At 42.3% G+C, this 25,370-nt stretch overlaps 1 protein-coding gene across 10 annotated transcripts in view; it reads right to left on the bottom strand.

The window, feature by feature from the left end:
• ARHGEF9 (Cdc42 guanine nucleotide exchange factor 9) overlaps positions 1-25,370 on the bottom strand; it is a 282,117-nt gene that overhangs the window by 5,659 nt on the left and 251,088 nt on the right. For all 10 annotated transcript variants that reach the window (XM_081846906.1, XM_081846904.1, XM_081846907.1 and 7 more), the window contains 3 exons: positions 18,557-18,688; positions 8,889-9,132; positions 7,559-7,627 (listed from right to left, as the gene is read on the bottom strand). In XM_081846906.1, coding sequence (XP_081703032.1) covers positions 7,559-7,627; positions 8,889-9,132; positions 18,557-18,688 — 445 coding nt within the window. The remainder of the gene's footprint in view (positions 1-7,558; positions 7,628-8,888; positions 9,133-18,556; positions 18,689-25,370) is intronic.

Raw genomic sequence — 25,370 nt, 5'->3', positions numbered from 1 at the left:
GAACATATTTTCATCCCAGTTCCCAATATTACATCACATTCTAGCACAAAGGCTTATTTACACATTACAAAGCTTCAAGCTGTCTCTTCAAAGGGCTGTCACATGGAAGAAGGAGCAAGCTTGTTTTCTCCTGCTCTGAAGAGTAGGGCCAGAACCAATGGATTCAAGTTACAAGAAAGGAGATTCCAACTAAACATCAGGAAGAACTTTCTGATAATAAGAGCTGTTTAACAGTGGAATGGACACCCTTGGAGGGCTGATGTCCAGTGATGGACTCTCCTTCACTGGAGGTTTTTAAGCGATGGTTGGATGGCCATCTCTTATGGTTGCTTTAGTTGAGATTCCTCCATTGCAGGGGGTTGGACTAGAAGACCCTCAGGTTTCCTTCCCCCTCTGTGATTCTACACATCTACAAGTGTTTGTATGAAAGACTGTGCACTTGTTATTTGTGCAGCTCAACTCTTGGATACACAGGTTCACTTGTGGAATGTTACATGTGAATGACTATATCAATATAGAGCTCAACTGTTTGTGAACACAGGTACACAGATTGTACTCTAGCTGAATGTAATGTATGAATACCCCTCAAGAAGCAGAATCCAGGGCAAGGCCACACAGGAAAAAGCAACCTTGTCTCTTACTTCTTAATGGTTCCTGTTTAGCTAGGAATATAGGAAGCTGCATGTGAGGGTAGCTTGGCTACCAGGATTAGCCAACATAGTGCCTTCCATGTTGCTGGACTAAAACACCCAACACCCTTGACCATTAGCCATGCTGGATGGGGCTCATGGATAGAACAGCATCTGAAGAGCACCATTTTGGCTAGCCCAATGTACAGTGCCCAATGTACAGGGTTTCAGGCAGGGTTCCCCTCAACCCTCTACCTGGAAATGTCAAGGACTGAACCTGAATCGTTTCCATGCAAAGCATGTGCTCAAACACTGAGCTACCCCACTCCCAATATTAATGGTGGTTGAGAGCATACAGAAAAGAGGCAGAGAAGTAGCTCAGCTAATTAATAAACAAAGACGAAGAAAAATACCCATGCAAATCAACATTGAAAAGATGCATAATAAATGCATTAACTTACTCACTTACTAATAAATGCATTTGAGGGTAAGATACAGCTCTCTGATAAATGCCAAACTGAACCATATTTTAAGGGGTAGGAAGAATGAATCATTTTCTGAATCAGCTCTGTTCAAAAAAGTAGGATATCCTTTCTCGCCGAGTACTTGGTCATTAGCTATTAGTCATGATAGCTAACAGAGGAAACCTTAACACATCTAACTGATAGATGTGAAGCAATCTGCAAATGACAGTTATCTTCATCCTGCTTTTTACTGGCGACTGATACAGGTGGAATACTGGGCATGGGGAAATTTGATCTGACTGAGCACAGCATAAATATGTCATTGCAATATTCTGCTTCACTGGGGTTTGCAAAGAATTGCACTGTTTGGTTGTATTATTATTATTATTATTATTATTATTATTATTATTATTTCTAGACTTAATATAGCATAGGGTAAGAATACTGTCCTATGCTCTCTGAATACTTTAACATTACAGATTTCCCTTTTAATTTTAATTACTCCAATAAAACCAACAAAGACCAACATCTAATTGATTCTCAGAGCTCTGTATACTTATGAGCATGTCCAAAATGTCTCAAAAATTGAACAGCAAACCTTTTGAAGCCTGTGCTGTACTACACTGGATCAGAGCAGATTAGAAAAAAAGCCAGAAGGGGGCAGTCCTAGCATGGGAGCAGCTGGGCAATGAACTACCACGAGATATGGATGAATACATTCAGGTGGGAAGCTGGTGAGAATATTATTTAGAGTTTACATCCAGAAACATATGCCAGAGGGCATTATGCTTCATTTTTTGAGACATTTTGGAGTGATCTGGGAAAGATTCCTACCTGAAACTCTGGAGGGAAGAAATAGATTCATAAAAGTGCCTAGGCTTTATTGAAGTTTGGCAATCTGGGAATGTTTGTTTTTGACTCTAGGTCATTCCCCTAGCGTAAAAAAAGCATTCCCAGATTGCCCCTGCAGAAAGGAATTGTGTTGCCCACATCAATGTACTACAGCATGGGTAGCCATACACCAATGTTCTATGCAACTCCCACCATCCCTAGCCATTGACCATGCTGTCTGGGGTGAATGGGAGGTGGAAACCACATCATCTAGAGTGCAGCAGGTTGGCTACCCCTGCTCTAGGGTCCATCTGCACTGGATCCCTGTTGCCCTCCATGCTCAATTCAAGGTGCTGATGTTGACTTACAAATAACCCTAAGCAGTCTTAAGCTCACATATTTAGGAAGCTGTTTCCACCTTACATGTCTACACAGCCAGAAGTGTTTTCGTTAGTCTAACTATGTGCTTAGTCAGAACCATTACTACACTCCTGGGATGCTTTTTCCATCAAAGCCTGAGCATTTTCCTGAAGCAATGCAAGGCATTTTAAATTAGTACAGTGTAAGGCATTGCAAACCACTGGAACAGGGTGGTTTGTATACATCCAAGCCCATCATCCTAAACTGAGTGTCAGGTGCTTATAACTATGAGTGGCAGCCACAAGATAGACAATGACCTGCCTGCAAATATTGTAAATTCCTTTGGACTAGCAGCAGAGTCATGGTAGATGACAAAGGAGTTGAGAACAAGGATGCAAATACCCAGAACCTGTACAGACTGGCCCTTGCATAAAATTCAATTTCCTCTCAGGCAGAAAAAAGCAATAATCATCCTACATGTGGGGAAAACAATAATAATACTTTACCAGTCTGACAATGTGGTCAGATAAAGCTCAGTTAAGGCAGCAATCCTAAACACCATTGGACACACTTAGATTTACTTCTGTTTAGGATTGTACCACATGTCAGCATTTAACCCCTACTAAACACATTATGATTTGACCCTGACTGTAATCTAATGCAAAAAATACTGAAGGAATGGGTTTCCCAAACCCATTCCTTCAATACGAAATTGTATGATGTCTGTAGAAAGGTCTCTCCACCCCCACCAATTAAAGGTTGTATGGGAGGAGAGGGTTGAAATGGGGGGAGAAAAGAGGAACATCCCCCTCCCACTTCCAGCATTGATGCTCTGATAAAATAAAATGGACACCTCCTTGAGTGGATGCTTTAAAATGAACCAAACCAAGGGAAGTCACAATCACAGGTCTCCTGTTGTGTCTTTGACTCTAAATCTGGAATTTTGTTCCTGATCACTGAATGTAATATTCTGTTTGGGTAAGAAATGCCTCCAATCTTCCCCTTGTGCACTTTACTCTAAGCTTAGCAGACTTAGGGAAAGTATAGAATTAGTTTAGAGTTGCCTTAAGTAGTTTAATATGGCTGGGTTTTCTCAATCTGAAACTGCAAATCCCAAACTCATTGTCATGATATCATTTCTGGAGGGGTCTTAATCCACCACAAAGCCCTGAAATCTTTTAACTAAAGAGGCACCTGGAGTTCTCACCATGCAAATTTCCCCCTGGATTACAGAGTTCTGAATCCAGGGATTCAGAAATCGATTCTGCAGTGGAACTGATGAATTAGGAATCCTAGGTGAGCCCTCCTCTGTTTGCTTCTGCAATTGTTATCACATGGTGTGTGCATGCATTTGTGTGCTACCAAATCCAAACCTTTCTGGCACATCGCTTTCTGCTTTTCAGCCCACTGTGAGAGGGAGGGCAACATTATGAAGCAGGAAGCCTCCTATAGGCTCCTTGCAAAATCATTGGAGGAGGCCACACCAATGGAGGTGGGGCTTGGCAGTGCACCCCACTCTCCTTCGTATAAAGGCAACTGCATGGCAAAGAGAATGCCTGAAGAGCATTATGCAGGCTTTTTTGCTGCTCTTTATTGCTTCCCACAGCTTTCTGGGCCAAACTACACAACATTAATCACTTCATTCACCCTGGACTGCATGAATTTCTGTTTCAGAAACAGCCAGCATTTCCCCTCCAAGTGTATCAGAAACCTGGTGTAGCAGGTAGGGGTCCTTTAGTCCTCTGGCTCCCCACTGCGATCCCAATCCAGATTTTATCCTCCCTTGCAGGGGAAACAAAACCATGCACTCAAGGACAAACAGTGTGGTTAGCAAAGGTTGGCTCTCTGTTCTGTTGTTGTTCCTCCCCCACGCTTCTGCAGAAACTAGCATGTGCCCAGAAGCAAGCCTGACATGAGCATTTTGTAAGGAGACAGGTGAGGGATGGTCTGAATGATCTCTCTGGGATCCCCTCTTCCAAGATCATTTAGTTTGTTGTTGTTGTAAAGTAAAGAAAAATTAATAGTGTGCTAAAGAGGTCTATACTGGTTCAACAAGTTAAGCCTGTCAGATCCCATTTTTGCAGCAAGTTCTGGCTAAGGAAATAACCAGGTGACATCTGCTTTGCACAGGGTAGCACTAGTTGACCCTTGTGATTCTATGATTCAATTCCATGATTATCGAAGTGGGCTTAGAGGAAGTGCTGTTTTTATTTTCTTTATATTCCACTTTTCCTTGAAGAAGCTAAAGCTGGTATACAGGAGTCCTCCCTCCTCTCCCTTTACCCTCACAACTCAAAGAGCTACATTAAGTTTAAAGTGAGTGACTGGCCCAAGGACACCCAGTGAGCTTCATGGCTCAGTGGGGACTGGAACCCTAGTCTCCCAGGTCTAAATCAAGCACTCTAGGTGGTCTACTACATTGCTGTGGCTCTTGAATTTTTGGCTCAGGCTGAAAGAACGAGAAAGAAAAGCATCTCATAGCTGAGTTGGGCTGCACAAAAGGGGTTCTTATTGAGAAATTTGCAACATATGTAAAGCTGTGGACTCTCCAAATATGCTCAACCTCTGTGTGTGTGTGTGTGTGTGCGCGCGCGCGCGCGCACGTGTGTGTACCACATATCACAAAACACCAGTTAAGTGTCAAGCGATGTCCTTTAAATGAAACCAAAAGCCTGAGTAAGCATTGGGAGCCCTGAAAGCACGCCACTCAGGAAATTGGGGTGCATGCATGACTATGCATGACTGCACCAAGATGCTTTCTTCAATGTTTTACTGATGTACTTGTCCACACATGCCAGGAGTATGGTCCCAATAGTGTAGGGGTTTTAGAGATAATTTAGAATAGCCTCTGTATACACAACTGCATTGTGTTTGAAGAGCTAAGCACACATACTCCTGCAGCTTCTGCACTGCAAATCTTGATTTCCCCATCAAAGAGAAGTCACTGGGCTTTTGTTGTGCACATTTGGATCAAATGCATTCTGTAGGTTTTTCTCCTTGCTATTGTTCTATTCGCGTCTCCTCCCTGTCATTTTGCAGAAAGTGGTTACCTACACACTTCCATTTAATGAGTCTACTCCTCATCTCCTGTTGAATACTCTCGGGATATGTAGCATGCCCATTCATGAAGTAAGTGGCAGTTTATTGTCAAGTTCACCTCTGTTAGATTGGCTCATGTGTTTATGTTTCATTCCCTTAAACACTTCTTTTTGCTCCTTCCCCACTGCCTTAGGAATTCTATCACTGACAAAAAAGAGGGTCTATTCCCCAAACACAGGGAACAAAGGAAAGAACTGCAACAGAGAAATATATTGTTGTATTTTATATGTTTTAAAGGATGCAACAGACCAGAAACTGGGAACCTGTGGCTCTCCAGATGTTGTCCCACCAGCCCCAGACAGCATTACGAGACAGCATATTGAATCAGGGGTGATTATTGGGAATCATAGTCCAACAACATCTAGAGGGTCAGAGGTCCCTTCTCCATGTAAGAGACAATTACTGGAAGAATCCACAAGAAAAAAACGCCTTGCTGGATGGGATGTTATAATCAAGTGCTGCAGAAATTTTAACTAGTCTTCAGGAGCCACTATCTACAAATTATACAGAATGAGGTGGTAGATTTCTGGATAGTATCAGACTGCAGGCATGTGTTATTTTAACTCCCCCTACCCCCACCATTATCTTAAACCTCCTTGCAGGTGATGAGCTAGTACATCAGAGGCAAAGCATACCTCCTTACTTTGAGTGCCAGCTTACAACACTTTGGGAGTTTGTTTTATTATGAGCTTTATTTGAGAAATGAATACACTGCCTTTCTGCAAGAGCCTTCAAAGCAGCTTATTGACACAGTTAAAATGTTTGTGTGGCATCTTAAAGACTAATAACTTTCATGGCGGCACAAGCTTTCACAGACTAGGCACATGCATGCTACGTAACTGTTGTTTGTTTGTACAGAAATCCTTCTAATTGTAATCTCCAGGTTAATGTCTTTGGTTTAAAAGACACATACAGAGAGAGAGCACAATTGGGTTTTCACTCCATTTGTTTCTCCAAAGCAGGAAGACCAAAGATGTCTAATTATATAAGGAATTCCCAGTATTGCAGAAGACATTCACACTGCACAAGGAAGGCACAGCCTGATCAACTAGAGAAACAGAAACTAATTAATTTTATGTTGAAAGCAGCTTGGACTAACATTATACCTCAATTTTTCAGAGGATCCATAGAGAGACAGAGAAAATGAGAAAGCAATTGTTATGTTAAAAAAAACTAAACACAATTAAGTATGCTGTTTTTGTTCAGATGAAGGTCTAAAGCAATTTAACTGGAAATTTAATTGGAAATGTTCATACAGAGTCTTGGGTTGACTTGAGTTTCATTAAGCATAATCAAGGCTATGTTCATAACCTGCTAGGAACTTTTCCTGATATAACTGAGAAGAGGAAATCTATTTCTGCAAGCTTCTTTCATTTCAGTGTACAGACATACCTCGGAAGTCAAACAGAATTCATTCTGGAAGTCTATTCGACTTCCGAAACGTTCAACTTCCAAAGCACGGCTTTTGATTGGCTGCAGGAAGCTCCTGCAGCCAATTGGAAGCCACGGAAGCCCCATTGGATGTTTGGCTTCCAAAAGAATATTTGAAAACCGGAACACTCACTTCAGTTCTCAATCGTTCAGGAGCCGGAACGTTCAACTCCCAAGGTGTTCGGGAGCCGAGGTATGACTGTACTTTGTTCAAGAAGCTGAAGGAGTATGTGTGCTTTGTTCAAAAGTTCTCCAGGCCACCTGGAGTATGGTTTAATTATGGGAAGATGGCATAAAAATAATGAGGATGACTGCCCCACTTAAAGGATGGAAGAATCTGCTGTTTTCAGTTTTTCAGTTTTCTGTTCTTCAGTTCACCGCATTTCTCTATCAGTTTGCAGTTTTTTTACAAAGTTCTCATAAAAAACTTTCTCATTTTCATGCACATTTTTGTAAATATACACATTTTTGCAGGGCATTTCTCCTATTATAATGCAGTTGTCCCTATATTTGCACAACATACACATTTATGCACACACTTTCCTCAAATATATGATTTTTGTGTGTACGTTTGTTTGGGAAACTGTATTGCAAAATCCAGAGAAGTGTAAATTTCAAAGAATATCTGCATTTTGGTTCATGTATTGGCTCAAAGAATGATAATTTGGTGGGATTACATTAACCAAGATGGATTCTTCCCCCCTGCCTCCCCCCCACCAAAGAGACCGTGCACAGGTAATTTACCTTTCTGTTTACTGACTTTCCTTACTGTCATTGCTGCCTGCCGTTTCTGATTTTCAGAAATTTCAAAACCTAAAGAGGGTGTTGGAGGAAAGTGAATGTGACATAAAGGTCAGAACAAGCATTCTCTTCATCATGGTAAAAAATACAATCCCCATATTTTATAGGTGAAGTCATGTTAGTTTGATTGTTGTGTACACACACTCTAAATGGAAGGTCAACTCCACCTCATATAGTTTAAGTTCTTGCCAATCAGCTGGTGTGCGAAATTAGATTGTCTGACTTAATGCACCACACGGGTGTTCCCAGTGCTACTATTCTGTTGAAGGAGGAAACGAGGAGCCTGTACTCATACCTTGATAAACCATCAAATGCCTCTTCTACCCTTCCCAACTTCCTGTGCCCCTCCGCACTATGGAATTTGTGATGAACTTCAAAAAACCAATAAAGATATGTAATGTGACCACACCACACTCCCTTGTGTGCGCACACAAGAGACATGCACTCATCATGCACATCCAGACCACAGAGACACATGCATCCCCCTGGGCATCTTTGTAACTCCTACATGCACAGACACTTCACAGATATACAACTAGATCTCCCTCTCTCTCCGCCCAGGTACACCTCCCCCCCTTTACTTTTAATGAACACAATAACATGAGAAGAGCCTGCTGGATCAGGCCAATGGTCCATCTAGTTTGGTGTCCTGTTATCAAAGTGGCCAAGCACGTACCTCAAGCAGGACCCAAGTGCAATAGCACTCTCCACTCCTGTGGTTTCCACTATGCACACATGCACACGACATTCTCACAAAAGAATGGCCAGACTGCCCAAGTAATGCAATCAGTGACCATTATCAGGTCCTGGCAGACAGAATCTCTGCTGTAGACCGCCTCCTCTACTGTTGACCGCCTCCTTCAGTGATGTATGTATGATGGATAGGGGTGGTAGTCTTGGGCTATGGGGTGGGCAATTTCAAAATCTATATAAGAGCTTGCACACCAATGTTCTGGGTTCCTCCTCCCTCCTGCATGTGGTGAGTGAGCACCCTGTTGAACAATTTAATAAAGATCAGGCTTACTGGCTGCTTTGCTTCTCAATATTCTCTGGTTGACTTCTATTATTTTCCCCTACCGATAGGGAACCCACTTAAGGACTCTACATAGGTTCTTGGATACCCCATAAGGGGAAAAGGGCAGATTTTGTTTACAACATACCCTTTAAGCTCAGGTAGCAAAATATCTTGAGACGGTCCTAGTCTGCAGCAACTAGTCTGGGGTATCAGTATCAGTAACCCAGCCCACCAGCTGACTTGACCTATGGGGCTCACCTATCTTTTCATCTTCTTGCACCATCTTTCTCTCCTCCCGAAAAGCTCTCAGCCACCGCAGCTTTTCCTCCAGCTTCTTGGCAAAAAACAAGTGCATTTCATCTGTCTCCTTGTTGCGAAGCTTGAAGGCATTCTTCATGCTGACATTGAAGTCGTCATCCCTTCCATCTTCGATATCCAAAACCTCATACCGATCCATGTCAATGCGTCCTTTGTAGTACAGGATGTCTCTCCTTATCAGGTCCTATGTGGAAAGTTGAAAAAGAAAAAGAAGCCATTTTAGAATCTAGGTGGACTTAAATACCAACTTAATGTCCTTTGGAGATTTAACAATGTAATCAAAGAGCAGAATATGAAAGGCTGCTAATTAAGGTGGTCAGAGCTTTAGCTGCCGAGCGTTCTTAAACCTTATCCTTAATCGTAATCCTAGAGCACTAGGAAATGGGATGTCTGGGTGTGACTGCAGTATTCTCTCAATGCTGGAGGTATGGAGGCAAGGATTGGATAGTAGTTTTCTATTCATCTATGAACTTCAGCCAGGAATCCACAACTCCACTTGCAAGTTTGCCAGGGATACATTCTTTCCCTCTCCTAGTCTTTTGGTGAGCAACACATTCAGCACCCACAGAAATCCCTACCATAGGACACATATTCACTGTAATCTTCAAGCAGGGAATAAGCAGGAGTCCTTTGTAAGAAGCAGAAGAGACTTTCACTGTTCTCCATACCCCACACAATGGAGAGAAGATACCATTCTCCTAAGTCCTCTGTTTATGCTAGACAGTGCAGGAGAGAGGACCCCAATCATATACTAGAATGAGCTTTACTTTGGCTTTTTTCCATCCTATGCTATCAACATCTTTCTTTTATACTCATTCTTCCAATGTTCCATTCTCTCTAAAAGTACAACCATTTGACAATGGAGGACATTCAGAATTGAGAGAAATCCAACAGGAGCCAAAACCAGTCTTTCCCTGAAGTTCAGACCTAGTTCAAACTGAGTTTGCTTCTAGAATCTGTCATTTCCCTTTTCCCAAGCAATGTTCTTTTTTGAAATGAGGGTGAATGGCAGTGAACACTGTCAACAACAAAGCCAGGTAGTCTAAAACATGCCCTGGAGCAGAGCTGGGGAAACTGTGGCCCTCCAGATGTTGATGGACTACAAGTCTTATGTACTGACTAATGGTTCTCTACTGCTGATGCGAGAGCCACAGGTTCCCTGTCCCTGCTCTAGAGCATCATTTCCAGCCAGGATGCACAGGACTTGTAATTTCCTATGCCTTAAATGTTCTGTTCTGGGAGGCAGGAGAAACTACACATTTCAAAAAGCCCAGCAGGAAATAGCACCATAATCATACTCCATGACTGTCCAGACCATAAGGTTGATACTTACAAGGTTCTGGCCATTGTCAGCAAGCTCTTCCTATTGCTGATCTTACTCCTATAACTGCTGGGGGAGCAGTGGGAGATGGAAACTGGCAGGGAGATTTCAGGGGGAACTCCTCAAGCCATGATTTTTTTTAGCTCTATCAAAAGAGCTTGGGATTGCAGGGTTTCAAGTGTGCATGTGGGATGTACATTTCCCAGAACTGTTTGCTATTTATTTCTAACAGTTTAGGTTTCTTAAACAAATTTCTCTCTGCTTACTGAGCAGCTAGATATGTCTGGCATAGCCTAATATCCCTTCCTGCTTCTGACTTGCTTGCATTGCTTGAACCATCAGCCAGCCTGGCTGGTTGCTTATTCTAGCTCAGTGAATATGCCACACTGCAAATATTTGGAAAGATCTTACAGGAAATTCAACAGAAGGGTACCACAAAACTTGCAGGTGTTAGCAAACACCCATCTTATCACAGAACATCTCCTATTCCTATCCACATGGCAATATATAATATAAATCATCCAAGATTCAAGACATAACTGTTTCTAAGGTCTTAACTTCTGATGAACCTCAGTGCAGCCCAAATGAAAAGCAGGTCCTGCTGTATCAATCATTTACATGACCTGGTTCTAGAAAAGCTAACTCATCAGGAAAAAACACAAACCCACAGAAACCGATTATGTAAAAAGGCACAACTTTATAAGGAGAAGCAAACAATAACCCTTTAAAATTTAAATAGCTAATTTCAACAGAACTGAAGCAATGCTGTCTTTTACAAGAGAACCATAAACATATCTCAGGCTGTGCAATGTTAATCTCATGACCATTCAAGCAGCAAGGAGTTGAAATTTCTTGGAAATTTTGTGTCAAGGCTTTTGAAAAGCACCTTTTGAAAAGATAAATGTCACACTGAAATACTAATCTTAGCAGCAGGAACAAGTAGCAGACCAAACATCAACAAAATTTAATGGTGAAAAGTCCAGGAGAGGTTTTGGGCCAAGGGTAATCGGCAAATGATAATTTATTTAGACACAGACACTCATTTAGGACTGCTGGCACAGAGGTGGTGGTTAAAAAACAAACAAATCCCATGCTCTAGCTCTCTGAATAGCTTTTTCATAGGAGCATTAGGGGAATCAGCTGAGTCAGCTGACCTACATGAGTATTAGGTGACTCAGCAGATAGCCAGTACAACCTGGTCAGCTCACCTACAGAATTATCTTGTTTGTAGGTTTGGGTGAGCACAGGAAAATGGTTGCTTAAAAAGCAGAACTCCTCGGGTGAAACTTTGGTTCCCAGTTGCATGGTTTTTAAAGGGGAAAAACAAGGACTACGCACTTGAAGCTGGTGATGCAAGGAGGACTGACTGAGTACCAGCCAGAGCTTAAGAGAAAAGGGTAATGGGACTGTAGTAATCAACTTCCCCAGCCTGGCGCCCTCCTGATGTTTTGGGATATAACTTGCAACATCCCTAAGCAATGACTATGCTAGATGGGGCTGGTGGAAATCCAGTCTTAAGTTCAGTTTACCCTCATTTCTACATCAGTTTATGATTTCTATGTGGATGCATTTCCAACCTAATTTCTTTTAATACACACATTTCTCAGTTCAATTGTGTACATTAATTCCACTAAAATACATACTTGTGTGCACTTTTCCTTAATATACACTTGGGGGGCTGCATTTTTCAGTTGGAAAAGTGCATCACAAAATTTGGAGGAGTGCAAATTTCAAAGGAAAGCTGTTTTTTTAATTCATGTATTGGTTCAGAAAGAATCCATCAGGTGCAAATGTGCATGAACACATTTCTCCTGCATTGCTAGTAAGGTGATTGTTCGGTAGGGATACAAATGAAGGACAGAAGAACTTGAGGGGAAAGGTGAGCAATCCAAGTATGAATATACAGTGGTACTTCAGGTTAAGAACTTAATTCATTCTGGAGGTCAGTTCTTAACCTGAAACTGTTCTTAACCTGAAGCACCACTTTAGCTAATGGGGTCTCCCGCTGCCGCTGCACAATTTCTGTTCTCATCCTGAAGCAAAGTTCTTAACCCAAGGTACTATTTCTGGGTTAGTGGAGTCTGTAACCTGAAGCATCTGTAACCTGAAGTGTCTGTAACCCAAGGTACCACTGTACTTAGTTTGAGATGCTAATAAGACACCCAAATGCAAATATCAGAAAAGTGTGTATAGGTACAGATAATAATAATAATAATAATAATAATAATAATAATAATAATAAATAATTTTATTTATATCCCGCCCTCCCCAGCCGAAGCCGGGCTCAGGGCGGCTAACAACAATCAAATAATCAGACATTCTAAAAACATTTCATTCTAAAAATTAATTAAAATCAAATTGATGGCAACCGTTAAGCAAAATTCTGTGCAGATTGCCAGAGAAGGGAGTCAGGCTGCGCCCTGACCAAAGGCCTGGTGGAACAGCTCTGTCTTGCAGGCCCTGCGGAAAGATGTCAGGTCCCGCAGGGCCCTAGTCTCTTGTGACAGAGCGTTCCACCAGATTGGAGCCGCAGCCGAGAAAGCCCTGGCTCTAGTTGAGGCCAGCCTCAGAGAGCCCTGGCTCTCTGAGGCCTGGGACCTTCAAGATGTTTTTGTTTGCAGACCGTAAGTTCCTCTGTGGGACATACCAGGAGAGGCGGTCCCGTAGGTCCCGTAGGTACGAGGGTCCTAGGCCGTATAGGGCTTTAAAGGTTAAAACCAGCACCTTAAACCTGATCCTGTACTCCACCAGGAGCCAGTGCAGCTGGTATAGTACAGGATGAATGTGATCTCGCAGCGAAGACCCCATAAGGAGTCTCGCCGCGGCATTCTGCACCCGCTGGAGTTTCTGGGTCAGTCTCAAGGGCAGCCCCACGTAGAGCGAGTTACAATAATCCAGTCTGGAGGTGACCGTCGCGTGGATCACAGTAGCTAAGTCAGGGCGAGAGAGATAAGGAGCCAACTGCTTAGCTTGGCGGAGATGAAAAAATGCCGCCTTTGTTATAGCTGTAATCTGCGCCTCCATAGAGAGGGAGGTATCGAAGATTACACCCAAACTCTTAACGGACGGTGCTGGCACTAATTGCACCCCTGCAAGAGATGGGAGTTGCCCCCTCAATCCCATATCGTCCCGTCCCAGCCAGAGGACCTCTGTCTTCGAAGGGTTTAACTTCAACCGGCTCCCACGTAACCATCCAGCCACAGCTTCCAGACATCTGGTCAGTGTGTCTGGGGCCGAGTCAGGATGGCCATCCATCAACAGATAGAGTTGGGTGTCATCGGCATACTGATGGCAACCCAACCCAAAACTCTGGACAAGCTGGGCGAGGGGGCGCATAAAGATGTTAAAAAGCATCGGAGAGAGTATCGCACCCTGAGGCACTCCACACACCAAGGAGTGGCGCGATGACAATTCCCCCCCAAGCGCCACCCTCTGTCCCCGACCGGAGAGAAACGAGTGCAGCCATTGAAGGACTGTGCCCTGGATCCCCACGTCGGCAAGGCGGTGGTCCAGGAGTTCGTGATCGACCATGTCGAAGGCTGCTGACAGGTCTAGAAGAATCAGCAGCCCCGACCCGTCTCAATTCAGCTGCCTGCGGAGATCATCTGTTAGGGCGACCAGAGCCGTCTCGGTCCCATGACCAGCGCAGAAGCCAGACTGGAATGGATCCAGAGCCGATGTTTCATCCAGAAACCTGCCAAGCTGTTCAGCAGCTGCTCTCTCAATCACCTTACCCAGGAATGGAAGATTCGAAACCGGGCGGTAATTGGATAGATCTAAGGGATCTAACGATGTTTTCTTTAAGAGCGGGCGCACCACTGCCTCCTTCAGTTCCCCTGGGAATATCCTTGATTGCCTTGTGGTTTTGTTTTGTTTTTTTGGTTATGTTTGCACTTTTTTGTTAATAAATCAATGAAACATTATTTTAAAAAACAAAGTAAGTAAGTGCAGAAGGCTTGAATTGAAATTGCATTAAAGGTACAGTATCTGGTCTTATCTTGCAGAATAAGGTAAGTCCAAATAATTCACCAATTCTGCATTCATTCACAGCTTCTTGAATCAAGTCTTTGTTAGTTAGTTAGTAAGTCTACACTTCTGCAATTGGCTTTTGACAGACCAGTTTTACATCTTCCTTTTTTTTTTTTTTTTTTTTTTTTTTTTTGCCTAGATTAGAATGTTTATGCTGTTTGAAGGAGCTCTCCAGGGTGCTGGTCTGTTTCACTGTGGCAGAGGTTTCCAACCTTTTTGAGTCCACAGCTCTCTTGACCAACTAGCATATTTCTCCGTGTATAAGACTAGGTTTCCCCCCTAAAAAATAGTGTCAAAATTTGAATAAGGAGGTTTCATTACAGACAGTATAGGACGCCAGCAAGGCGGTTATGAGAGGGCTATTTGTCCAACAAAACTCAATAAAAAAGAAAGAAAAGGGACATAACTCTAATATGACAGGAGATTCTCCATGATGAATTCTGGTGACCTTGGTATAAGTCTGATCACAAAACATGACCTGAAGTCATGCAGGAAATGTCCAGAGTTTCTCACATCTTGCATAAAGGTCAGCATGTGTAAATTTAGCTGCCAATACAGTCTATTCACCACCTGAATAGGAGCTATCAAGATAATGGTGAGATAAGTTGAAGGCAGAGAGAAAACAAAGGATGACACTAGGATGATATTCTTTCAACCTAAAACCTCCAGATTTCAGTAGTTAGTTTGGCTCTCCTTGCTCCAACAAAAATAACTCACTCACTGTTCTCAAGGAATCAGCACATGTCTGCTTCACTTAAGGACAGGTATACTCCCCCCTCCATTGCTTAACATATTATTAGTATGAGTCCTGCTGGTAAAATTGTCATGCTCACTTCTGTAGGTTTTGAGAAGACATAGGGATTCTTTTACTCTTTAGATCAAGGTAGGATTTGCTGCCTGCTTAAACTGTATTTTTCAGCATTTATGTAGTCTGTCATTTTCATTTTATATAATAAACCAAGCTCTCTTTGTTAATTTGTCTCTCAAGGATCTTAATGTAAAGCTATTTGTTCACCTTTAAAAATTACTGGTTGTCCATCTGGTAGTTAAAGAGATTGTTAGGATCACCAGCCCAAAACAAAAAGTATTGGATGTCAAGAACATTCATAAACGGACACACATTGTAACTCTAGCAAATGATCCTAAACCTTTATTTAGTGTGTGTATGGATGCACATGACTGCTGGACATGCATGTGAGTTCAGACACATACTGTAATAACTGGATAAGTCTGACTTATATGCACATTTCACGCTCTAGGAGCAAAAAGCTAACTGAATTGTAGATCAAATTTGATCTAGAGATCAAAGACACATAACCCATACATTTCTTTAGAAATACACATGGCTATGATTATGAATGATGCAGTTATTTAAGAGTCAATGATAATTTGCAGTAAAAATACTGTAATACAAACCTCTTTATTAATTTCAAATGGAAATTCCATTTTGAGCTCCTTGGAGGAAATGTGGGATATTTATTTATAATGAAGAGATAAAATGTGAATGAGATGCAAAAATTAAGTCAGTGATAATTGGAGCTTAAATCTACGTTAAATAAGAACATCTTTAATTTTTTACAGTAGCAGATTGGTGATAACTGTTGAGTTGATTGTATTAACAGCTGCAATGGAACCTCTGCATTAAGGTAACCCAAACTTTGAACCCCACCCCCCCAAATTCAGCAAACTGCATAAATAATTATAACTGGGAGCAGAAACTTTGCTTTTAAAATCAAGCTGAGCTTTTGAGGGAGCTGCAATTGCAGGACTGTGGAATACAAACAGCTGTGTGTTTGAACTTCTTCCTCAAGTCTTAGTTGGCAGAGGCAAATTCAGAGTTCTAAAATTCAAGGAGGAATTCTGGAGAAGGGAATTTAGCTATTTTTACATGGTCCAATTAACCACTTCCTTTGAATGACTCACAAATTTAAAAATCAACAAAATGCTAACGCAAATGCAATCAAAGCTAAAAACAGCTGTTACAAAAAAAAAACCAAAAACCCTTTGTCAGCCTGTCAGTGAAAAACCAGTAAAACACTTAAGAAAATAAAATAATTTAGAAATAATTTCTCCTAGAAGACTGTGACGACAACACCAATTATTGTTGAGGAGGATATTCTAACACTGTGGCATCACCACTGAGAAGGTTCTTTCACTAAAAACTAGGCGTGAAAACCTGTAGAACAGCCTCTGATAAAGATCTCAAGGTCTGAGCAGGTATATGGAGGTGGAGGCCATCCTTCAGGTATCCCAACTAAAAGGCATTTAAGGCTCTGAAGATTAATACCAGTACTTTTCACCATGCTCAGAAATGTCATGGTTATAAAACTATGCAAACCAGTATTACAATAGCATGATAATATTACTCAGGCGCTGTGTTTATCCCACAGCGACAGCAAACACAATAGGGTGAGTCATCTGAATGTATGCTCTCTTGGCTCAGGAGCTGAATTAGAGGAAGAGTGAAACCCAATTCTATCACATCAAAGTTAATTGAATAATGTGGAAGGACCCCCTTTTGTCTTGCAAAGAGAATTACCCATCTCAACCCACAGGGCTTCGATATTGAACTTCCGACACCTTGACAGAAGAGACCTTATTAAAATTAATAAGCATCAACATGAAAGACAGAGCCATGAAGCCCTGAGATTCAAAGTCAATCCGTCAGAAGGAGTCACAGCTTTCCCTCATTGTGCCAATTCCCTGGTGGCAGGGAGGATGCATTCATTGTATCCTGATGTGCTCTGCTGACAGTGACATTACACTTCGACTTTCCGTGCTCCCCCCCCCCCCCCGATTTAATCAAATTATGCTGGAACACAGAAGTTGAAAATGCAGCCTTCTGCTCTTTTCATCAATAGATTTCCAATGAATTTACAAAAGAAGGCATTAGGACCTTTACAAAAGAACACAGATATAGGGAGAAACTAACAGGAAGAGGTTATACAGAGACCCTACACGACAACTTGGTTATTTGACCCTAGCTTCCTCCCTTCCCACAGAATCCTTTATTCAGTTGTTTGCAGGGCACTAGGGCTAAACCTGGAATTTCCAGAGCTTTCCAAACTGTGTGTCGCGACACATTAGTGTGTCGACTGCAGTGTAACACGAACGCTCCCAGAGCTCCTCCTGGAGAGTTAGTTTAACCTCTGGTTTGCTAGTAAAACGGAATTACTGTGTCACAAAATAATGCAAAACTGAATTACTGTGTCACAAAATGATGCATGTCCAAAAAGTGTGTCGCCAACTTGAAAAGTCTGGAAAGCTCTGCTGTACACCCTGAATCCCCCCACCCAAAACACCTAGTGTTAGACCAAATCAGACCATATTTTATTCTTTCGGGTTGAGGGCCTCTACCCAGAGTTTGGACTAACAACATATCTGAACCATTTTCAGACTGAAAAGGATGAATAAGAAATTAAAGGAAGCCAACTGCAATAAGCAGTGAGTTATGGTTCACCAGGGGTGTCATAACATTCAAAGACTCTCCTCCTTTTCTGAGGGGGAAGTAGACTAAACCCTTGCTGCCTCCAGAGGGCAGCTATAGATTTCACTTGGATGGGTCAAACAACATCTGATCCTTTTATATATGTTCATGCAAAAGTCTGTATTCCCTTTTTTCCGCATTAAACTGCACATTGTTCATTAAAAATTCTATTTAATGCCAATTTTTCAATGTACAGTGGTGCCTCGCAAGACGAAAAGAATCCGTTCCGCGAGTCTCTTCGTCTTGCGGTTTTTTCGTCTTGCGAAGCAACCCCATTAGCGGCTTAGGGGATTAGCGCTATTAGCGGCTTAGCGGCTATTAGCAGCTTAGCGGCTTAGAAAAAGGGAGAAAAAAGCGAAAAAAATCGCAAGACTCGCAAGACGTTTTCGTCTTGCGAAGCAAGCCCATAGGGAAATTTGTCTTGCGAAGCGCCTCGAAAAATGGAAAACCCTTTCGTCTAGCGGGTTTTTCGTCTTGCGAGGCATTCATCTTGCAGGGCACCACTGTATTTTCCACAAAATACTGATTTCCAAATATATTTTGCTCAAGGTACACTTTTCTAAATGTATTTTATCCTAAAAATACACATTTTAAAACACACTTTGGTAAGTGTTTTTGAGCTGAGAACTACCATATCACAAAATTCAAAAGTGCAAAAGTGGGTGAATATCTCTGTTCCAATGGGCACAGTAGTCTGTGTGGCACAGATCAGGTAAGTTCTCACAGGAATTCACAAAGATTAAATTCTTCATACACCCCAAATTTCACTACCTTTTTGCAGAGAACCATCTGATGATCGAAGAGGAAGAAGACACGCTGCTGGCTTCGTCCATACGGCTGATAAATCCAGGACATCTCTCCTGTATAGATCAGCTCAGAGCTGCGATCCAAGATGTCCTCCCCCTAGAGGGTATAAGACAGATGGGAGAATAAATTATCCTACCTCTCTAATTAATGGGGCATCATTTGACAACAGGGTCCTCCTATGAAATGCAATGGAATATGGAACATAAAACAGAGGTAGAAAATCTTGCTTGCAGAATGGGAAAAATCCTTTTTATTTTCAGGGAATACAAGCAACATGGACAGAAATTTAGTATGCTGTATGCAGAAATTTAGTTGTTTCAAACTTCCCACAGGGATTCACATGTACCAATGGATAATAGTACATACTTGAAAGTGATAAGGTATTCCTTTTTTCCAAATTGAATGTGAATTTTTTACTTCAAATTTTGACATCTTTACTTCAAATCTTGACATTTGAGAGCTTTAAGACATATTCGCACTTCATGCTTTGGCAAGCCTTAAAAATGAAATCTCATAAATAGCTGTCAAATAGTAAGTACCATTATATGCCAACTCCATCTATAGAACAGATATGCAGTGAAAATGCAACACCATTGCATGCTAACATCAAATAGTATCAGACACATCTACCATTGCATGTCAGCTATCAAATACTGTCAGATATTAACTGTCAAAATGAAATATTGCTGTGAGATAATAAATTTAGCAAACAGTTCAGGCTCCTGAAAATATCAGACATCAACATTTGCAGGAGACAATTTCAGGTAACAAATTAACTATTCTAGATGTAGGGAGGAAGAATGTGTAAATCACAGGTGGACAGAAGATTGATCTCTGGGTGATTTTCAGTAGATGAGCAAGGATTCTTTTACCCTCAATAACAGCTGCAACAAACTTGGCCTCCACCTCCGAATTATACGGACTGTGCAAGGATAAATTGTTGGGTTCAGAACTCTTTACAGTGGTACTTCTGGATACGAACGGTATCCGTTCTGGAGCCGCGTCCGCATCCTGAAGTAAACATAACACGCGACTGTGCATCTGTGCGTGTCGCGTTTTGCTGCTTCTGCGCATGCGCGTGATGTCATTTTGAGTGTCTGCACATGTGGCGAAACCTGGAAGTAACACGCTTTGTTACTTCCACGTCGCCGTGGAGCGCAACCCAAAAATATTCATCCTGAAGCTACTTTAACCCAAGATATGACTGTAATTACAAGAGTTGTTTTCTCTCTGTGTGTGTGTTTGGTTTTGTTTTTTTTGCACTAGGCTAGTGAATCATTGGAATGTAGCAATTACTCTGCTGCAAGCCTGCTGATACCTGCTGTAAAGCCATCAAATGTTAGGAAGGAATTTGGATTATCAGGCACTGGCTTCTTCTTCTTTTTTACACTGGAACCAATAAAAGGATCCAGCATATCTTGCTTGCCTAGATAGACTGTGGAAAGATGTGTACGTCTGTAGAAAGCTCTGTCATCTGCATGGTGGGAATGTAGCCTACTGTACAAAACTAAGGGTTGTGTCTGTTGCTTTGCCTTCTTTTACCTTTGGCTCTGCCACTATGAGCCTGTGGCCCCCAGAAAACTGCCCACAAGGCAATGTGGCCCTTCATCTGAAAAAGGCCCCACTCCCATCCTTGTAGATCAAGGATGGGGAACCAGATGCTTTTGAACTCTACCTCCCATCAGGCCAGGATGGTGGAAGCTGGAGTACAACATCATCTGTAGTCTACACAGTGGAGGCAAGAATCTTCTCTTCACTACTTTATATTAACTTTATGTTACAAATTAATCCATTTTTTCAAAGGCTTCTGTTTCCTTTTTTTAAAGAGAAATTATTCAAGAAAACACTTATTGGCCATCTTATGTTTTGGTCAGGAAAAAGGAGAAGAACCCCCTGCCTAACAAAAATAGAACATTTGCTCCTGGAGCCAGTTTTAGCAGTAGCTAAGGCCTCAGGACTTGAATGCCTCTGCAAGTGCTCCAAGATAATTAACTGAATCGAAAGTGTTGAGTCCCTGCAAGGGATGGAGAAATGAGACTGAGATTGAAAAAGATCAGGTTTTTATTACACTGAATACTTTGGGAGCCCCACTTAAATGCATTGTATCAAGGGTATAAATAGATGCATTTCAAATCTCTGTTTGCAAACATGCACAGACCGGCTTAGGTGAAAAAGCTGACAGCCTCAGAGGTCAGTATGAATTCCATATGCAAAAGTACAGTCAGCATTTTTCCTCCAAGACACGGTGATGTGCCCTGCAATGGTTAGGTTGGAGGAAAGATGCTTTGGGGATGTGGAGCCTAACATATAGGGAGGGGCTCCAGGATGCCTTCTTTTATTTTTTATTTTTTTTAAAAAGACGTATTTAGTAGACTGCCCTGAATATTCAGACAAGGTTTCCCCTGACACAATCCCCACACACGTAAAATAGATTACAAAGACACAATTTCAAACAAAATTTACATATGAACATTGAAAGTGTTTGTAATGAGCATAGTCAACACGAAACCCAAGCTGCCTCTCACACAGTGACCATTCAGCATCTTTCAGATAGGGGCTCTCACACAATGCCTTAAAAACACAATAGGTGACTAGAGTTCATCTAAGGACAGCTCTAAGGCAGGTCATCCATAGTTGCTATAAGTTCTGAAGCATACGCAAGACTCCGTCTCCTTGACCCAGATGTGTGCTATGTATAAACATACCAGTTTTCTCCTCCACCTCCCTAGGGAGACTGGTGCTTTGCTCAGAAGGTACTGGATTCTCTCCACATATTATATATCTTTTAGAAAGTGTGATGATGACATTTGGGGGGCAGTTAGGCAAAGGTTGTTAGTGTTCATGAATTTCGAAAATCCCATTGACATCAGTGGGGATGTTCTTTAGAACTTAGTCCATACACCTGTGCGCTTATAGAAGCATGGAAGAACAATGGGTTGCACTTGACCAAATTATTCCATGATCTCTGATGTGGGCTTGCAATGAAATGGTAAACCAATATTCCAATACAAAGAATCTCCATATTTGGTTGGCAATTAAGTGCCCATGCCTGGTAAAAGGATGGTTTCTGCAGCCCTTTTCATTAGCAGGTTGGTCATGCATGACTGACAGCCTATTAGCTTCTGCCAGTGTGTTGCTTCTCTTTCCTATGCTCCACTTTGGGCCATTATGTGAGGCCTCTTTATACCCTCTTATCCCCCACATTCTATGCCTGGTTATGCAGAAAAATAGAGAACAACGTGCTGTGGCATCCTGGGCCCTGATTCACAGCTTTCATCAGCAACAAGGATACTGACACTCAGGACCTCCGGGTATCACTTCTGCGATAGCCTCGACCCCCAGAGAGCATGCAGCATGAGACCTGCTTGAAGAGGATTGACTTTCTGGCCTCTCCCATGGTGGGCATAAGGGTTTTCGGATTCCCTAGTGACCCCTTGAGGAGAATGAGGAGACTAGGGTTCAAACACTGAATAGGGTTGAGGTCCACCAGTTTCCAACACTATTTTCAGGACATTTAAGACTTCCAATGGGAGTAAAATTTTGAGCTTACCTGATCATGTGAGGTGGCTGAGCATGGTGTGTGAAAGTTATTTTCAGCAAACATTTATCCAACTGACTGCAGCCACCCCCATTTCCTCATCTCAACACCCTCCCCTGAAAGGAAGGATTCTGTGGGTCACTTCCAGATGACCTGTTCATTGAGCATTTACCCTGGTTTGTTTGCACAAAGTTTGCAGACATCAGCTATTCTTTTAGAACTCATTTTGATTTGTCTGCAGGAAAGTGCAATGACATTGCATCAAACAAATGTTATCCCACACTTTCCAGTGCATTTCCCAGTCACTTTCCTTATTACAAAAGGTCCAATTTTGGGAGGAAGTGGGTTTGTTAATCAACTTTAATCATACAACCTGAATTTGCCTGTATGCAACTGAATCCCAAGTGAAAAGAGCAGCAGTCTGGAAGCACCCATGGCTTTCACTGAAGAGTGATAAGTTGGGTAGTGCAGACCACTGGTGAAATGATTCAGACACTCAGACACCCCTTGTCCACCTCAACAGTAAGGTAAGAGTGACAAATTCCTGGTACCCCACCCATGAACATTTCATCAAAAGTTCACTCCCCTTTTATCAAACAAAGTTCTTTTCTCATTAACTGGTGGAGAATGGTTGAAGGAAATTGCAGAAGGAGGGGCTTTTTTGGCACTGCACCAGTTGCATTATTCAGCAAAACATGCCCTTTCCATGACTGAGCCTCCAGTGCTTTAATGATTGATTGATCAAAGTTTTGGGTGATAGAAAGATCAGAAAGAATGAAAAAAAAGCAGGAGAAATACCATCTTTTTCATCAGCCTCATTTTTCAGACCCTCTGTTGCCGGAGACAGGAGTGGAGGATAAAATAACCTTCCTTTCTTGCAGAACCTCCATATGAGTTTCCCCCTCCCTCAAAAGGTTATCTCTTGTCAGACTGCTCTAGCTTTGAAAACAGGAAGTTTGCTGCATGCATCATATTTTTTTATTCACAACGGTCTTTGGATTTAATAATGCGGCATTAGTCCGCAGCCAGCTCTCACACATTACATAATTAAGGGCACGGAGGCTTCCATTAGAGGTTCCATAAATAACTGGAAGGTTTCTGAGCTAGAAGAAATTTAAAAGGACAGTGCCAATTACATTTTTCTACAGTTATTCATCTTTCAGTGAATTTAATATTACTGGAAAGCGCAAAAAATCACACCTCAGAGAATGAGAGTAGCACATTAGGTAAGGATAAATCTGGGTGGGCAGGGGGATAGAAAATTTGACAGATTAGATGGTGGAACCATCTGAGCTTCAGAACGCCGTTTCTCAGACAGAACTGCTGTATTTAAAGTTAACTCTAGGGGCTAACATGGTGAGCACAAGGAAAACTGTAATCACTGACAGCAGAAGTTTCAATAACAAGTCTTGAAACACAGTAATTTATTGAATACAGAAAGCCAATACAGAAAGGATCCCAGTTGCGGACGGGATCCATCTCAGAGCTCCAATCGGATCCCGAGGTTTCTGCAACCGGAGGGACCGCTTCTGTGCATGCGCACAGCGCAGTAGAGTGCTTCTGCGCATGCGGCGAAACACTTCCAGATTTGCCGCTTTCGCAACCCAAAGTTTACGTTACCCAAGGGTAACGTAAGCCGAGGTGCTACTGTAAACAGTTGAATCCAATGAGAGAACATATGTATTGTATTACGCTTGTAGTAGTAAACCTCGGGCACTGATTGGCTGAGCTGCTTCCTAAGGCACGGAATGTTCATATGCTTAGGGAATCAAACAGTTTGCGGTTCAGATTCTGGGAGGGAAGGACCAATAGGCTGTTTGGCTGAGATTAAAATCTCACACAGAGAAAGGCCAGGACTGGCAGGAAGTCCCGGGACAGAGGGTAGCCTAAAGATGGGATGGAATGATAGGTGCAAACCGTGCTCCCCCCCTAAAAAATGTTTAGGGGTTCTATCATTTTCCTACTCATATTGAAATACTGCCCCTCAATGAGGCCAAACTTAGATTAACAAAATGTTTAGGGGTATGCGTACCTCTGCGTCCCCCCAGAAAAATAGCACTGGGTGCAAAGCATGATAGAAGGCCGTGAAATGACAAAGAGAAACCTGAAGGGTAGGGGGTATCCAACAACACTTGAAGGCCCAATATTGCAGAAGACTGGCCCAGACCAGGCTGTAGCTTTAGGAATTGAATGATGTTATCACTACACTGTGACAACTAAGGAAAACCTAGTGGGACGACAGGGGACAACTGTGTATATCCCTGAATTTGTGCATTTTTGTGCATTGAAAGCAGTGGGGAATTTCATATTTGCATTTCAACTACCAAAATCTTTTCTATGAGGCAATTGGAGCATAATAAACTAAGAGCATAAGAAGAACCTGTTGGAGCAGGCTAATGGCTCATCTAGTCCATTATTCTGTCCTCATAGTGGCCAACCAGATGCCTGCAGGAAACCTGAAAGCAGGACCCGAGCACAAGAGCATTCTTCCCTCCTGTGGCTTCTAGCAACTGGTATTCAGAAGCACTACTACCCCCAAGCGACAGTGCTGCAGATAACACTCAAAATGCTGCAAATGACACCCACTGCACCATTTCACCTGCAAAACTTCTCTTTAGTGGCTTTTTAGAGCTGCTTCCCCATGTTAACAATTTATACAAGGCAGGCACTGCACATAAGGTGGAGCAAGTCACCTGAGATACTGACTTCCCCTCCCCTGCCTGGTTAGAGCATTAAGTCCAACAAATGGACCATCCTGAATAGGTCCCCTGGTTCCAAGTGGTCCCCCCCCCCAAGTAAACATGCTTAAGATTGTTCTGCACAGCTGATGACTACTGAGTTTTAGCTGCTCCCCGCTCCCAGTTTCCTTTCCCCTTGGTTGACTTCATAGCCATTAATAGCTTACTCTCAATCTTGATAAGGCTAAAGGAAGATAAACTCAGAGAACAAAACCTGAGCTGGGCTGGATTAAATGTCTGATGGCGGGGCGGGGGAGAACACCACTATCTAACTAACCCACGGGCATTTGTGTTTTGCAAAGGCCGACCCCCAAATTTAACCTTCAGACTACAGGATTAACAGAACAACCTTGAGGGCCAAGCAGAACTATGAATACTAATGCTGACACAAATAGGCCAACAAGCTTGCTTCTACTTCATGTTTCCGAATCCTTCCTCAGATATGCCATGGTTGTTTTAGAGCAAGGGTGGCTAACCTGCTGGTACAGGAGCCTGATTACTC

This window comes from Podarcis erhardii (assembly GCF_964252035.2).
Source record: "Podarcis erhardii genome assembly, chromosome: Z".
Classification (NCBI taxonomy): Eukaryota; Metazoa; Chordata; class Lepidosauria; order Squamata; family Lacertidae; genus Podarcis; species Podarcis erhardii.
Note: the sequence above shows the minus strand (reverse complement) of the source record. Positions and strands in the feature narration are given on the sequence as shown.